Source organism: Hesperophylax consimilis, chromosome 30 (genome assembly GCF_061612785.1).
Source record: "Hesperophylax consimilis isolate HC1 chromosome 30, BYU_Hcon_1.0, whole genome shotgun sequence".
NCBI classification, from domain to species: Eukaryota; Metazoa; Arthropoda; class Insecta; order Trichoptera; family Limnephilidae; genus Hesperophylax; species Hesperophylax consimilis.
The window spans coordinates 7,729,627-7,748,258 of NC_142865.1; the positions used below are offsets into that span (position 1 = coordinate 7,729,627).

General features: G+C 34.3%; 1 protein-coding gene across 1 annotated transcript in view; it reads left to right on the plus strand.

Annotated features, from left to right (window-relative positions):
- Positions 1–18,632, plus strand: part of LOC149409594 (uncharacterized) — a 130,945-nt gene that overhangs the window by 35,829 nt on the left and 76,484 nt on the right. The window contains exon 2 of the mRNA XM_089649458.1: positions 1,625–1,979. Within this exon, the coding sequence (XP_089505584.1) occupies positions 1,904–1,979 (76 nt within the window). The 5' untranslated portion in view covers positions 1,625–1,903. The remainder of the gene's footprint in view (positions 1–1,624; positions 1,980–18,632) is intronic.

Below are 18,632 nucleotides of genomic sequence, written 5' to 3' on the forward strand. Positions count from 1 at the left end.
TAATTCTATTGTGATTTTTGAACGAGATTGGTATTTTATTGTAGAGTTTAGTTTAAAATTAGCTTTAGTATAAAAAGATGCAATTGGCAATTACATTATAATATTTTATCCTAATGTTCAAGAATTCAGTTTGAGAGTTACAGGTTAAAGCAATCACCAACACATTAACCAAACGTATTATCACTACACACATCGGCTGTGAACGGACAAAACACATAACCAACATTTAGGTACCACGTTTTAACGGAGATTTCCTATAAACTTACTACCAATTTAATTCTCAATATCTCCCTATGGTGAAATACCAACAATCGTAATCAAAACGTTGTTGCTTTACTTTAAACGTGTTTTATGATCTGATTAGCGAGGATTTTTCAAGACTCCTCTTCTCCGTCTAATTCAAACTCACAACGTAACCCAATTATTGGGGATGCCATGGTGTCACTGGCTACCAGCAGTTTGTGTGTTTTACGACCAGATCTGAATAGTTAGGTGCTTCCCATCCTTCCTCCCCCCCATCTTAGCCCCTTTCCATATATATTTTCATAACATACCCCAATTGAGGGATGCTATAGTCCAGTAAGTGAAAATAAAACGTGCCCTTTTCTCTTACATTGCTTACTACCTAAAGCACTCGGCGTTGCACGGGCTTTACTCAGTTTTAAGGGGTGGGAAAAGGGGATGGGATGATTTTTATTCAAACAGTGATTTTTCTCTTGTTTTGAAGTTCAAGTGTGCAAATTTTCATCGATCTCTGAAAAAACTATAAATTTTTATTAAAAAAAAAAAAAAAACTTTATGTATTATTAACTGAAGTTCCCGGCGTGTCCCGGGTTTTACACAGAGTTTTTCGAAATCAGATGAAGACAGTGACCTTCATCTTGTTTTGAAGATAAAGTGTGCAAAATTTCATCAATCTTGGAATAAAACTGTTGATTTGTATAAAATCAAACCCATCCGCCCAGCGGTCACCCACTTAGTTATAAATACAGGGTTTTCCAATAAGAGGTGTTATTTTGAATAGCCCGCTATTCCGGTAGATGTTACTTTTGAAGCTGTCATTTTTCAACATTTGACAAGTAAAAACTACGTCATTAATAAAAATGGAACGATACACGCTTCAACAACGCATTGAAATTATAAAAATTCACTTGAGTGAATCAAATGCAAATCATCTTGAGTGATGAGGCCCATTTCCACCTCGGTGGCTTCGACAACAAGCAAAACTGTCGCATCTGGGGCTCGGAAAACCCAAGAGTCATTGTTGAAAAGCCTCTCTTTCCTCAACGTGTGACTGTTTGGTGCGGTTTATGATCCGGCGGAGTCATTGGACCTTACTTTTTCGAAAATGAGGCTGGAGCAACAGTTACGGTGAATGGATTGCGCTATCGAGAGATGATTAATGATTTTTTATGGCCGGAATTGGATGGTATTGATCTGGACAACGTTTACTTTCAACAAGACGGCGCAATGTGCCACACAAGCAACGAAACCATTGATCTTTTATGGAAAAAGTTTCTTTGAATATCAAAATAACACTTCTTATTGGAAAACCCTGTATTTGATAAATCCGAAGTATACTAATATATTTAATTAAATACTAATTTATTTATTTTATTTTCAGGATTCAATTATAAGAACTGCTGAAAACAAGAACAAACGTGTTGAAGACCAGAAAAAAGTTATTAAAATCAACAAAAAGTGATTTTAAAGTAGTTAACCAAAGAATGACTGGCAAAGAAAGTGTATGGATAAGTTTTGAAGAACCAATAAATAAAAATATTTTTGGTTGATAAAACAAAATAAAACATGATCCAGAGAAAAGTGTTGTGTTGTTTGTGAAAAATAAAATATTGTATGTGTTTTAGTGATAAACGTTTGTGGTGCTAAACAAAATCTGAAGATGGCGCCTCTGTGTAGGATTTTTATATTTTTGTTCATTTTCTTCGTTGGCGGGAAAAATCGTCTTGCAGATTCGGGTAAGTTTATTTTGTTTATTATTATTTTTTGAAGTAAGTAAGTATTTTTTATTTATTTTTCGGAATAACTTTATTGAGTAAAACCTCAAATTGTAATATTTAAATATTGAAGACAATATTAGTGATTTCTAAACGAAAATCTGAAACAGAAAAATCAGAAAAGGAAACGGTCACATCTGGGACTCGAACCCAGGACCCTTGTCTTTCCGGGACAGTGCTCTACCGACTGAGCTAATGGGACCCTATTCTCCTCGGTCACTTTTAACTGTATCATACTTCGAATAAGAACCACTAACATTGTCTTCATTTTTTCACCGCACATTTTTATTGGCAACTATCTTTATGTATGATCGCAAGATTCAACCCGAACTAAATGCAATCCAGACAGCGTCTTTTTAGATAAACCTATCTTTTTATTTTTATTTTTAATGTGCGACATCTGTTGACTTTTCTGCAAGTCTAGAATGAATATTTATTTTTCGGAATAACTTTATTGATTAAAACCTCAAATTGTAATATTTAAATATTGAAGACAATATTAGTGATTTCTAAACGAAAATCTGAAACAGAAAAATCAGAAAAGGAAACGGTCACATCTGGGACTCAAACCCAGGACCCTTGTCTTTCCGGGACAGTGCTTTACCGACTGAGCTAAATAAAAATAAAAAAAATTAGATAGGTTTATCTAAAAAGACGCTGTCTGGATTGCATTTAGTTCGGGTTGAATCTTGCGATCATACATAAAGATAGTTGCCAATAAAAATGTGCGGTGAAAAAATGAAGACAATGTTAGTGGTTCTTATTCGAAGTATGATACAGTTAAAAGTGACCGAGGGGGATAGGGTCCCATTAGCTCAGTCGGTAGAGCACTGTCCCGGAAAGACAAGGGTCCTGGGTTCGAGTCCCAGATGTGACCGTTTCCTTTTCTGATTTTTCTGTTTCAGATTTTCGTTTAGAAATCACTAATATTGTCTTCAATATTTAAGTATTTTTTTAAGTAATAAGTAAGTATTTTTTTAAGTAATACATCAACGGCGCTACGACTCGTGGAAAAACTTAATATAACAATGATTTTTGCTTACTGGTAGTTCGGTAATTTCAAAACGGTCAAGTTATAACAGGACTGTGCTGCTCTCAACTCAAATATCTGTCCCTATATTTATTACTTAAATTTTTTACGCAAGGACTTTTTTTCAAGGAAAATTAAATATTATCTTTGCGAAAATTTTAATCCAATTGACAGCGTTTTAGTCCAATGCTCATCGATTGAGAAATCTCTGAAAGCTTTTAAAGACCGGTACGTGGGTATTTGAGATTTCGCTGCAAATAGAAATACGAACTTCATACCTATATAAATATATTTTTGTAGTAACAGCACATTAGTATCGTAGGTTGGCTATTGTAATATCTTTTTCTTTCTATATACATTTAACTTTTTGCTGTGGGGATGGCGGAGTAATAGTCAAGAGATTGTTAGTAACTAATGCATCATATGGAATGACAGTAGTTGATTATGAAGAGAGTCTGGACAACTTTGGACAATTTTGTAGTATACCTAAATTCTTGTACCTTTTTTAAAAGACGGCAGTCGCATATTTGTAACAGTAGTTGGGTTAGGTAAGTAAGGTTAGGTTACGTAAGATTAGGTGTTAGGTTAGGTTGTATTGCACAGCGCCCTTGAGGTTTTGCGCTATATAAATTAGCCAAATATGATTATTTATTATTATTATTATTATTGCCAATTGTGTTAGTTGTATTGTTTTTTTTTTGTACGCAATACACAATTGTGTTATTTGTATTATTTTTTTTGTACACAATACACAATTGTGTTAGTTGTAATGTTTTTTTTTGTACACAATACACAATTGTGTTAGTTGTATTGTTTTTTGTACACAATACACAATTGTGTTGGTTGTATTGTTTTTTTTCCACCGGGTAAGCAGTGAATAACCTCAAGTTGTATTGCTTTTTCTCCCGACATTACCTGACTGTAATTGTGTGTCCTCGGGCGTCCCGAATTCTCCTGTATACCTATACCTGCATCCTGCATCGTTGTCTTATTACCTTGTTAAAGATAATATTTGACAACATTTATCAAAAAAAATATTGAGCATCTCTTCAAACTATTCGTAATCCGTTTAAAAACGGGATTGCATGCCCTTAACAAATGAATCGATAAGTTTCCCGATTAACTTTTAGTAAAATAGCAACATGTTATCATGATGTCGGAACACGTGTTCATAAAAATCCTAATATTTTCGCATTTCGTCATTCTATATTATCAGGGAAAAAGTAGGTGCTTGAACACGTGTTTCGATATATTAGGAATTTACTAAAATTTTATAAGAAAACGGCCTGCAGTCCCAATTTTTTTTACCGGATTACAAATAATTTGAAGATATTTTCAATAAATTAGTTTTATTTTATTTATTTATATATATATAAATTACAAACAATACAAAACAATATGAACCTTTGTCTATCCAACTAGGAAGGATTTCCGTTTCAGGACAGCCAAATTGTGTATTTAGTACATAATATTCTTACAATGGAATGGCGATGCTGTCAAAATAAATTTTGAGAACATTGTTGATTGCATTCGAAGTGACAGGATGGTTTCTTTATCCTTGAAAGAATAGCAAAGATGTAATTTATTATCAGAGTCAATTTGGATAACATTAGTAATTGCATTCAGAACAGATGAATGGTTTCTTTCGGGACATCACAAGTCTGAGATTCTTTCCAGGGCATTTTGGAGAACATTTACAATTGTAGTTAGAATTTCCCATTTATAAATCAGTATAAGACATATTAATCCTCATTTTACTCATTTTTCTCCGTGTTAGATTTCCAAACCATTTACTTGTAAAAATTAATTATTCATGATTGTGTAATTATCAGATTTTTTTTCTAGCCATCATCTCTTGTCCTCTGACGTCCATTAAATGTGTATATTTCCGCTGGGTCGCGTATTCTCTACCAAATTATTTATCTACCAATAAACACCCACGGCCCTCGTTTGATTCCAAAATAGATTACACATCAACGAGATTACTCTCCCGCTAACTGCTCACAGCTTCTACGGTCCGTAGCTCGACACAAATAACTTTGCAGTTGGTTGCGTAGCCACACGTATTGGAGACACTATGGCAAAATATCACAAAATCGGTGGAAAGACCAATCCTAACCCAAGAGGAACAAATTAAAATAATCAACACTCGCATGTGTTGTAGATTTTTTTATCGATAATATCGGTAATAAGTCGACATTTGCTAGCAAAATAAAATGGCATATAGCATTTTTATGAATATTATCTATAATCAGTCGACATTTTTTAGCACGAAAGAGCTTAAAATTATCAATGGTAATTTTTATCGATAATATCGGTAATTAGTCGGAATTTGCTAGCAAATATTATGGCGTGTAAGATTTTTATCAACATTGTCAGTCGATATTTATTTGCACGAATGAGCTGAAAATTATCAACACTGGTTTTTTATGAACAATATCGGTATTTAATCAATATTTGATGGCACAAACGCCTAAAAATTATCAATACACATGGCATATTGTGATGGAACTTTTTATCAACAGTACCTATTGGTAATTAGTCTTTAACAGAGTTTTTTATCACCAGTATCGGTAAATAGTCGAAAGTTTCATACACGAACTTCTTATTTTTTTTACGCTGGTATATTGCGATAAAGTCTAGAACAAAATAATGCAAAATTCATCATCAAAAGTACCTAGCAGGAACGCCTTAAATTTACTAACATTTACTCGATAAAAGATTTTATCAACAATATCGGTAATTAGTCGACACTTGCCAGCACGACAAATCGCCCTAGACATTTGAACAAGTCGTGGTGACCACTAAGGCAAATAATAATAATCATTTTAATTTCCCGGGCGTAGAATTTGTCGCTCCAGTTTTTATTAAAATCGGAATAAATTCAGTAGCTTCGATCATAAAAATAAATGCCATCAATTGGCAACAATTTCAAATAAAATTAATATGGAAAATACACTCAAATTTTCTGAGTATTTTTTCAAGGTTAGCCATAAAGCCATGCGTAGGTACTCCAATGCAAAATATTGGCATCTGATCTGTAAAGGATGGGATTTATTTAAACAAAATGAAAAAAATTATATATATTATAAAAATAATTTATACTGTCTGGTAAAAATAAGTGGCTTGCTTAGTTATAGACGGATGTAATTCCGTTTGAAGCATGGTTGAAGAATAAGTTGTCAGTAGCAAATTATCTCAGCTTGATTTCCACCTAATATTCCTCTCGATAGTTTTAGAATGTCCTTATGAAAGTTGTCTTAAATACTAGAGCCAGTAAAAGTCCGGGTTCGGAAGATGTATTTGGACTCGAAAGATTAATGGTTAGTTGCTCTGCTGAACACTCGGCTTTTGTGTAGATCAAGATCATTAGGATGCACTATTCTTATATAAAGTAGTTAAAAATAATATTCAATGCCCAGAGTTGCTAAATAAGATTCAATTCAATGTACCTGCGCGTTCAACACGCTCTTGTGTCCTGTTCAGGGTGGATCAATGCAAAACGAACTCTAAGCAGAATTCTTGCCTGAACAAACTATGTAATAATTACAATAGCGTATTATCGAAGGTGGATATTTTCAGCTGCGAACTTACCAAATACAAGAGGTCCATAAAAAGAATATTTCTCTGATGGTTTGTGAATAATGTTATGTCTCTATTGTTTTTATTTCTATTATGTTTTTATTTATATCTACAACCTCTCTCCATGGCTATAAATGTTTTGCTTTGTAAATTTTATGTTTTATAATTAATCTTTTGTTTTGTATAAACTTTTTAATTCATATTCTGTCTCAGTAGAGGTAAATTCACAAGGAGGAAATCCATAATTGGTTTTATTTTGGCTATATAATACTTATGTACAAACTGATTAAATGTAAGCTGTCGATGTCCCGAAAATTAATAAATAAATAAAATAAGATCAACAATCAAGGCTAAAATGCTGGAAACAAAAACCATGGAATTTCAGTATGTAGAAGAATCGACATACCATATTGCAAATTCTTTATGTGACATAAGTTTGAAAAAACTCTTTTGAAAATATGTTGGTATCCGTATAACGTTTTATTTTCAAGATTATTTCTTCTTCTGTATGGCTGCAAAGTTGACCGTGTCAAGCTTTACATGCAACATCTCACCGGGAAATGGTAAACATCTCATAGCGGATGCTGGAATGATTTAATTAGATAATAATCAAGAGTAGATTGGGCAATGCTACCTGATATTCTCCAGCTTTTTTATACAATTTATTTTAGATTTTGAAGTCAATTGCACAAAACAAAAGTAGAAAATTAAATTTACATATAAAACACTTGATTTTGAGCAATCACCTTCACATAATTAATCATTGAAAATAATATTAGCGGTTCTCAAACGAAAATTGAAACTCTATATCAGAAAAAGATTTGGTCGCATCTAAGAATTAAACCCAGTAACTTAGCCTTTCCATAACTTGGCTTTACCATTGAGCTACTTCGACCATATCCCCTTCAGTCATATTTAACTGTATCATACTTCGACTAACAACTACCAATATTCATTTCCTTAATGCATATTTTTATTGGCTACTATCTTTTAATATAAAACATCTTTTCATAATATTTATTTTTTTATGCAGGTAACTCCATTAATGGAGGACTGAACGCAGTTGGCGTTAACAAAAAATTGTCCAAAGAAGCAATGTTAGCAGTCCAAAATGGAGTGCTGGTACCTACCCTGATGTATGGAAGTGAGGCATGGAACTGGCAAAGAAAGGATGAAAGTAGATTGAATGCGGTTGAAATGAAATCCCTCAGGCGTATGTGTGGTAAAACCATGTATGATCGTGTGAGGAATGTGGAGATCCGCAAAGAGTGCAAAGCAGATATAAGCGTAATGAGTAAGATCAAGAAACGGACACTTAGATGGTTTGGGCATGTAGAGCGAATGAGCGAAGAAAGGAGTGTAAGGAGAATATACGATGCAAATGTGAATGGTAGCAGAAGTCGGGAACGCCCGAGGAAGACATGGCACGAACAAGTGGATCAGATACTTGAGTCGGGTTATGTCAAGAGTCAGAACAATAGAAGAGTATGAATTAGACGATGTATGAATATGAATGAGGCAAGGAGTGTGTGCCAAGACCGAGTTGTTTGGCGGTCCGTCTCCTCTGCCTACCCCTGCGGTGAAACGGCGTGATGGTTAATTAGTTAGTTAGTTAGTTACCTGATAATTCGTGGAGGCATTTTTATATTGCACTCAACTTATGAAATTTTAATCAAATTGACGATATTATCAAACATACTAAATTTGGTTGTCTGTGATGATATGCGTAATATGTAAAATTATTCACCTTCAATGAGTTTTAATTTTCCAATATTGTTATTGTTAGAGTTGTCGACCCCAGTTCCTGAGTAGAAGGGAGGTTAAATATTCCAACCAACAATATTATTTTAAGTTTTAAAAGATATTTTAAAACAGATTTAAATATATTACGGGTACTTTGTTACGGGTTGATTTTTAATGAGAGAGCTAAATATATTGCCAGTAGCCGAAATAACGAATGGTAATATTTTTATAGTCTGAGAATGCCATTGATTATTTTATTATACTTTCGACTTCACAAATCCTACAATTATAGTATCCCGTGATTTTCATCACGTGTTCGCGCTAGTATACAATAAAAACGTGGGTACCCGTTATTCACCCGTTACGTCCACTCTAATGGAAAACATTTTAATACATTATTTAAACAAAACAATTAGATGTGTTAGTCACAAGTTGTAATAGAAATACTCGCATATCCGGAACATGTATTTGCAATTAAGTTGAGCAAATAAATAAAATATTTAAATGTGTCTTAATTAGGCTGGTAGAGGCATTCAGTGCGTTGATGACCTAATACAAAATTGCAAAATGCAAAAGATATGGAGCGACGGACGCCATAACGAAGAACACCAGGATGAGTATTGGCCGTTGGACTTTTGTTATGCGGCCGTATATCCGCTCTGCATACGTACCAATTCTTCAAGGAATCATGTGTCCAAGGGATTAACTGTTCGGGGCTCAATTGTCCGAATGATCAACTGTTCGGGGTGTCAACTATTCGGAGTATCAACTGTCCGGGAATTATCTGTCCGGGGGATCATATATCCGGAGGTTAACTGTACGGGGACTAATTATCCGAAAGATCAACTATATGGGGGAACAACTATCCGGGAGATTAAAGGTCTGAAGGATCAACTGTTCGGGTAATCAACTATCTATGAGATTAGCTGTATGAAGGATCAATTGTCCGGTGAATATCTATTATCCGGGGGAACAATTATTATAAGGATCAACTGTCTCTGAAATCAACTGTTCAGGGATTATCTATCCGATGGATCAACTGCCCGAAGGATGAACAGTTCGGGGGATCAACTGTCCGGGGAATCAATAGTCCGAGGTACCAACTATCCCGGAGGATTAACTCTTCGCAGTATTAACTATCTGGGGAATCAACTGTCCGGGGATGAACTGTCCAGGGAAACTACTGTCCAGAAATTATCTATCCGAAGGATCAACTGTTTTGGGGCTCAACTGTCCGGGAAATCAACAGTCCAGGGTACCAACTATCCGAAGGATTAACTATTCGGAGAATTATCTGTCCGGGAATCAACTGCCCGGGGGATCAACTGTCCGGGATCAACTAACCGATGGATCAACTATCCTGGGGATCAACTGTTCGGAGGATCAACTGTCCGTGTATTCAACTATCACGGGAATCAAGCTTCTTGGAATCGAATTAGTTTTTGTTTTCAAAGTAAAATTCAAAAGTTCAAGAGTTTTTTGGACACGAGGTCTAATACTATTCACAGAACTTACTAGTCAGTCGTTACCTGCAGACCCAATTTCTACCGATTTATAGCAAGTTTCTCGTTAACTCTTTAAGTTTTTAAGTTCCAAAAAATAAAAAAAACATGTTTAAAGATAATATCAATACATTTGTTATGCCGAAACGTAAATTATATGATATTTCTTCGATAGAAAAAAAATCGCAAAGTAAGCTCCGAAAATTATTAAAAACACGTTTTGTTCTGTTATTTAATATTTTATAGACATGAAAAAAATTCACAATGTATCTTTAAATGCAACTAAAACATTTGTCGAGAGATTTTTGCTGTATCTCAAACGAGTAGCATTTTATTAAATATTTTCGCTTAATTGTTATCGTTTTTTTTTAATATTAGCAAGCTCCCTCTAACATTCGTATCTCTCTTTGAAATCATCTTTGAACGCTTACTACGGGGCCTTGTGCGCTGGAACTAATATAGCATTGACCTAGAAAATAACTGAAATCTTCCATTCGCCATTAGTTTTGGGACTATGTCTATTCTCACATTCCAATCGCTAAATCCTCTAAAATAGCTATAACGTGGGCGATTAGAGTGTGAAATAATAATTGACGAACACTTATTTCCGTTTAGTAAAGCAAGAAAAAATTATTCTTACAACCTAACTGAAAGCTTTCGTTTTTTTTCGTCACAACAGCTACTAAGGACGGGTTGTTTCGGAGAATTTGAACAATTCATCAAATTTCAACGTTCATTTTCGGGTTCTGTGAAAGTTCTATTCAAGTTCTGTTATTATATCATTGTAGGCTAGTTGCTTGACAAAAGTGAAATAAAAACAGAACTTGAAAAAATCTTTCACAGAACTTGAAAATGAACGTTGAAATCTGATGAATTGTTCAAATTCTCCGAAACAACCCGTCCTACGTCAACTTAACTAATATATAAATGGGTATTGTAAAGCTCAATAACTAATGATAGAAACGAAGTTTCAATCTAAAAATAGTGGTCTAGGTGTTATTATGAATAATACAGGGTTTTCCAATAAGAGGTGTTATTTTGATATTCAATCATAAAAGATCAATGGTTTCGTTGCTTACGTGGCACATAGCGCCGTCTTGTTGAAAGCAAACGTTGTCCAGATTAATACCATCCATTTCCGGCCATAAAAAATCATTAATCATCTCTCGATAGCGCAATCCATTCACCGTAACTGTTGCTCCAGCCTCATTTTCGAAAAAGTAAGGTCCAATGACTCCGCTGGAACATAAACCGTTCCAAACAGTGACACTTTGAGGATAGAGAGGCTTTTCAACAATCACTCTTGGGTTTTCCGAGCCCCAGATGCGACAATTTTGCTTGTTGACGAAGCCACCGATGTGGAAATGGGCCTCATCACTCAAGATTGTTTGCATTTGATTCACTCAAGTGAATTTTAATAATTTCAATGCATTGTTAAAGTGTGCATCGTTCCATTTTTATTAATGGCGTAGTTTCTACTTGTCAAATGTCAAAAAATGACAGCTTCAAAAGTAACATCTACCGAAATAGCGGGCTATTCAAAATAACACCTCTTATTGGAAAACCCTATATATTAAATAAGAACGCCATTTTTACAGGTATAATAACAATCAAGGCCCCGTAGTAAGCGTTTGAAGATGGTTTGAAAAGGAGATATGTAAAAAGTAGTGATAGAAGGAACATTAAAAAACGATAATAATTATGCGAAAAGGGTGAAAATATTTAATAAAACACGACTCGTTACTAGAGTTACTCTCAGTATCGCCCTGGTGTAAGACCACCATTCGGAATTGAAACGTTGCTTGAAATGGCTTTGGTCGTGTTTGGTAACCAGATTTTAAAAGCGAGGGGCTTCCCCACTTTGCTCTTTCCCACCTCCTTCCACTCCCCATTACTTTCAGCCTCATTATACAGAGTGTATCGGCACGTACCCGACAAACTTTAACCAGCTATTCCTTAGCACATTTGGAGTAAAAAATGTTATGGGCACTTTGCTGTACAGTAACATTTTTTTTAAATAAAAATATCTAATAAAATAATCATATTTTCACCACATGTCACCAATGTTTTATCCTTTGTCAAAGTTTGAAAACCCGTCTGGCAATATTTTGTTCGATTTTCGTTGAATAATGTACGTACATACCTACATTGGCGCGCTTTTACAATCACAACGAAATGGCACGGCACCATTCGTCTCATTTTTAACTATTATTATTTAGTGTGTACGAAAGAGCGAGGACACTTTTTGACACACTTGCTAATAACAGCTGTTGAACACGAGGAACAATTCCAATGACAGTGACGGAGTGTGGATTTTTTATTTATTTTTTGTTTTTATTGAAAAAAAAAATGTTACCGGCCAGCAAAGTGCCCATAACATTTTTTACTCCAAATGTGCTAAGGAATAGCTGGTTAAAGTTTGTCGGGTACGTGCCGATACACCCTGTATAACTCAATTGAGGATGCCATAGTCTCACTGTGAAGTTGGAACTTCTGTGCGTTTTGTTTCACTGCCATACAACATCCATAAATATTTACCAATTAAGAGCAGCATTGGCACAGATCTTATTTAGATTAATGCGTTTTCTGCCAAACAGCTCGCATCTACTCAGAAATGGTCCGTAAAATATGTACATTATTAACGTTTGCTCCCAGTGCATAGAGTTATTATTATTATTTATAGATCCTGAATTAGCTTAATGTTTGCAAGGTCAGGGGTCTAGTACAGCGAAATCGATAATTTTACAATATCGGATCGATAGGCGGATTTTACACCGATTCCCTGAGCATGGCAGCGATGATTGATACCCACACCCACAATAAATCAGAATAGTTGCACACTGGCAACACTGGCGCATCTCTCTATGAATTAACATTCCTAAACCTCACACAGCTACGTTAAAGTTAAAAATACTAATAAATTGACAATTTTAAATTGAAATACAGGATTTTCCAATAAGAGGTGTTATTTTGAACAGCTCGCTATTTCGGCAGATGTAACTTTTGAAGCTGTCATTTTTTGACATTTGACAAGTAAAAACTACACCATTAATAAAAATGGAACAATACACGCTTCAATAATGCATTGAAATTATTAAAATTCACTTGAGTGAATCAAATGCAAATCATCTTGAGTGATGAGGCCCATTTCCACCTCGGTGGCTTCGTCAACAACCAAAAATTGTCGCATCTGGGGCTCGTAAAATTCAAGAGTTATTGGTGAAAAGCCTCTCTATCCTCAACGTGTTACTGTTTGGTTCGGTTTATGGCCCGGCGAAGTCATTGGATCTTACTTTTTCTAAAATGAGGCTGGAGCAACAGTTACGGTGAATGGATTGCACTATCGAGAGATGATTAATGATTTTTTATGGCCGAAATTGGATGGTATTGATCTGGACAACGTTTACTTTCAACAAGACGGCGCTACGAGCCACACAAGCAACTAAACCATTGATCTTTTACGATTTAATATCAAAATAACACCTCTTATTGGAAAACCCTGTATTAACTTTGATATGCATTGGCAATCCGCATGTACTTTTTGACACTAAAAGAGGAATTAATTAGTTCATGAGGTCACTAGCCATAACTAATAACTATTGTTCTCGATTAACGGAATCAATTGATTGTCAATTTGGCAGGCGGGTTTATGGGATAACCAACACCTCTACCATAGGCCAGTGCAAGTGGTTCACTACGTTTAATGATTTAGCAGGTTTGTCCGGGTTCATCGGATGAGGTGTGTTCCAGATGCGCCTGCTCAACAACTTCGTGGTGTGCCAGATCTAAGATCCAGTTTTAAGAGACTCTTTGTTCTCTCCAACTGGTCGCTCAACCCATCGAATAAATTCATATGTCTGTCATTCCTGGGCAGACTGATCGCCAGATTCCTTCCCGACCCACATACATTTTGCTTTCACAGAACTTCCTCTTCTGAAAAGTAGCGGCTTTTGTCAACCTACCTTCCAAATCATATTTCGACCGTGCTTGCAAATATCGTTAACTGATCATAAATGACGTATTTTGTCAATGTCGTATTGACAAAGTCTTTATCGATTGTCCCTACTTCTCCTAAAATGGTAAAACTCACAAGAGATCCGTCAGAAACACAAAAAGATACTAAAAGTGTGATTTTCACTGACTTGGAATTATATTAAATTCTAAATTATAATACTTGATGATTTATTTCAGTTCAGAAATTCTGGGACTAACTACCATTTGTATTCATAATTTCCCAGAACTCCTTTGGAGGGAAATAATTATTTTGAGCCAGTGGACATCTTTAATTTATCGTTTAACAAAGACTGTTACTGTTACTTATAATAAATACTATATAATTTTTACTATTCAAATACATAAATACATCTAACATAATTCTTCTTCTTCTTTAATGGCGCTACAGCCCATTTCGAGCTTGGCCTCCTTACATCTAACATAATTTGTGTGTGAGAGAGAGAGAGAGAGAGAGAGAAAGAAGAGCAGAGTGATACAAATGGCAGTAATTATGATAAATAATAAAAAAATCTAACATAATTACTGCCATTTATATCACTCTGCTCTTTTTTCTATCTCTCTCTCTCTCTCTCTCTCTCTCACAAATGTAAGGCTGCAGAGAGTGGGAAAGAAAGTACCAGGCTATTCAAATCTGGTCACCAAATCACAAATCAAATGCTATCAGTATCGCCCTGGAAGATCGAATGATGGAAAGACCGCCAATCAGAATCGAATCGTCGCTTGGAATGGCTTTAGTCCTGTTTGGTGACCAGAGCTGAATAGCCAGGCTCTAACCCATCTCCTTCCTCTTTACACCTTTAGCCTTACAATATTTCTCAGTTAGGAATTCAATAGTCCTACTGGCGGTAGTCAGATTTTTAAAAATCATTATTATAATTTTGAATTAATTTAATTTTGAGTTTTAAGCCCATTCCTTAAGTGTCAAGATTTCCAGTAGCGTACTTCCCTCTTTGCCCGAGGGGTGCAGCTCGCCTGGTTTGCTCCGAAATCTAATTTTCCGAAACTCGAATGCCCTGGGTAAAATACCTACATACTCTAAGCTAATATTCTAATATTATGTAAGTCCACTATATGCTATACAAGCCTGTTGATGTAGGCAGTTTACTGTATAGCTTTTCCTGTACGAAATCATACTACGTATTTGCGAAAACGATTTTATAATTTTAGTAGATGTGTTTTTCTTCTGTGATTTTCAATGATTATTGTCTATTTCAATATCGATTTCGTTTTGTTGATGGATTGAATAAATAAATGAATGAATGAATTATTGATGAATGATGAATGATGAATGATGAATGATGAATGATGAATGATGAATGATGAATGATGAATGATGAATGATGAATGATGAATGATGAATGATGAATGATGAATGATGAATGATGAATGATGAATGATGAATGATGAATGATGAATGATGAATGATGAATGATGAATGATGAATGATGAATGATGAATGATGAATGATGAATGATGAATGATGAATGATGAATGATGAATGATGAATGATGAATGATGAATGATGAATGATGAATGATGAATGATGAATGATGAATGATGAATGATGAATGATGAATGATGAATGATGAATGATGAATGATGAATGATGAATGATGAATGATGAATGATGAATGATGAATGATGAGTGATGAATGATGAATGATGAATGATGAATGATGAATGATGAATGATGAATGATGAATGATGAATGATGAATGATGAATGATGAATGATGAATGATGAATGATGAATGATGAATGATGAATGATGAATGATGAATGATGAATGATGAATGATGAATGATGAATGATGAATGATGAATGATGAATGATGAATGATGAATGATGAATGATGAATGATGACTGACGAACAATGAATTAACTTCATAGAAGAGAAGAAAGTCGGTTCCCAGACTATCAAGGATGTGCATTTACTTATTTATTCACGATAAAATTATTGAACCTTAAATGTAACTTTTTTCAATAGCCTATTCAATAATCCACGTAGTTTTAGATTTGTATAAAATTATGGCTAAGCAGCTATTTATGTATTATTTTAATTAAATTAGTTATGCATGAAAATTTAACATAAATAATAAAAATTAAATAGAACACACCTATCGTACCTTACACAGAACTGGAAGTCATCTATAAGTATGAGGAACAACGGAGGACCAAGGTTTGACCCCTGGGGAACACTTGACGACGCTGGAAATTGTTCGTTTATGGCTTCAAATAGACAAAACCATCTGAGGTGGTCGATAGCCCATTAGGTAAATACACACAGCGTGTTTAGTGTTAAAGAAAATATTACATGGGTACTATAAACCTTATGACTACTCCGTTTTATAAAAAAATATTATAAGCAATAATTATTAGCCTGAAACACAGATATAAATTGAAAAAAATGAATGCCGCCGACGGGAATTGAACCCGCAACTTCTGTTTGTCGGTCAAGTGCACGGAACCACTGTGCTACGTTAGCTTATTTTTAACCGTTAAATAATTTAATAAATACTATTATTTCATTCAACAATTACTGCTTTTTTGATTTTTCCTCTGAAAACAACCAACTTTTATATTTGAAGGAAAAATATTGTTAAATAGTTAATTTCTCAATAGATGGCGTCGAGATATATTATATCTTCATTAAATGATGAAATATTTTTACTTGTCAAATATAAATACCTTCTTATTTCATCTCACAAAATATATCTAAGGCATTTATGAATTGGAATAAATGAAAATTATTGTAGCGTACAGTTTTGGTTTTCCATTTCATAGTTTATCTGCTTCCTGTGCACTAGTGCAGTCTATAATCTAAGGTGTTCCCAGTAAAGAAGATGCCGTATTGCGTACATTTCAATTTTGTAGGGAAACAGGGGAAGAGGGAGGTGGAAGGGGTCGTTTTGATATTAAAATCTTAAATTTCCTTACAAAATTGTATAATGTCTTTTGTACGGAAGATGCCTTTTATTTTATTTTGAATCGAGCCATCGATAAGAGAGAGTATCACAAAATATGTTTCGATTACAAAAAAAATTAATAATCGATTGATGTTTCGAAATACATAAGAAAGTTTCAATTTTTAAATTGTGTTAAGAAAAATTTCGAAGAAAATCAGAAATACTACAAACTTATGAGAAATACAAACCAATTTATAACAGCTAAACCCAAATGCCACCACCCCAGAAACCATTTATTGGATTACCAACACCTCTACCATAGGTCACCCCAAATGGTTTGCTAGGTTTGGTGACTTAGCAGGGGTGCCCGGATTCATAGGGTGAGATCTGTACAGATCAACAGCTGCATGGCGGGCCAGAACGGAAGAGACCATCTTGGGGAGACCCTTTGACTCTAGCTGGTCTCTCTCGAACCATCGTCTTGCACTGCTGTGGGAGGGATGGATTCATACGTCCGTCACTCCTGGACATACCGACCCCTAGGTTCTTACTCACCCCTCATACGTTTTTCCTAACCAGAACTTCCTCTTCTTCCTTACTTAAAAATACCATCCACACAGAATCTCCAAAGATGATATGTGTAAAAAAAGAAGAAATACATAAAACTGAACAATTTTTCAAAAAATCTTACAATATTTCAAAAAACGTATTCATCCATTATTGTGTTTATTTTCACTGTTTCGACGTGTATTACCAAAAAAATTGTCGTCAAATTTTTTTTTTTATTGCAAAATAATACAAGATTTCAAATTATAACAGTATACAATTTTTTTTATTTTTTATAACTATTCTACTACTAGGTAAGCTCCAGGAACTCGTGTTTATGGGAGGAGTAAATATATACCCTAAAATTAAATATACCATTCCTAAGAGAAAGTCCAGTTATATTTAATTTTCCAATTATGTCCTAAATCCTTTGTCTAAATTTCGTTAATAAACAATTAGATAATGTTAATTAAGTATTAATCTCAAGTGACCTATCAGGTAAGTATTGTACTGTGTATTATCTCCATAAATAGTTAAGTTATAACATAGATCACTGTAGAAATGTATTATAAATTTGTACAGCGCCTTTGAGGTGATTTTGCACAAAAACGGTGCTATACAAGTCATCCAATTGTTATTATTATTATACAAAACGAAAACAATGTTTAAAAGGCGATGTGTAAACAATATTCAAAGTCTTGTTAAATAACTATAAACTTAATTCAACATACAAATTAACTTAATTCAATCTTCAAATTAACTACTAACACAATTCAATAAACATAATTCTATTAAATTTGTATCTCTCCTGGAAATTACCAATTTAATAATTAGTTATATTTATATAATAATGGTGTACTTTCCATCCCAAGACCGCTAAAACCTGTAAATATCCCCTTGTACATTTATTATTTTTTTAATATTGTGTGATCTCCTCAAATGGTAATGTAGACGAACTGAAATGTTTAGCATTAGAGTAGAAGTGCTAATTGATTGACTCAATCATTCGATAAAACTATGATCGATTGCATCGAAAGAGCTAACATTTCGATTACTCCCTGCTCTGTTTTCAAATACTTATTGAATATTGCTTTTCCTTCACAATACCTTATGTATGGTAATTAGGAGATAATTTTACCATCTGGCTTATACTTTAAGAAGATTAAAGTCTTCGCCGTGTTCTCGTTCTCCCCTCTCTCCCCTATTTCTAACCAATAGTCTCAGAAAATAGCAATGTAATATTATGTCAATGGGACTTCGTCGTTCTCTATTGGGAGGGAAGGAAATGAAGA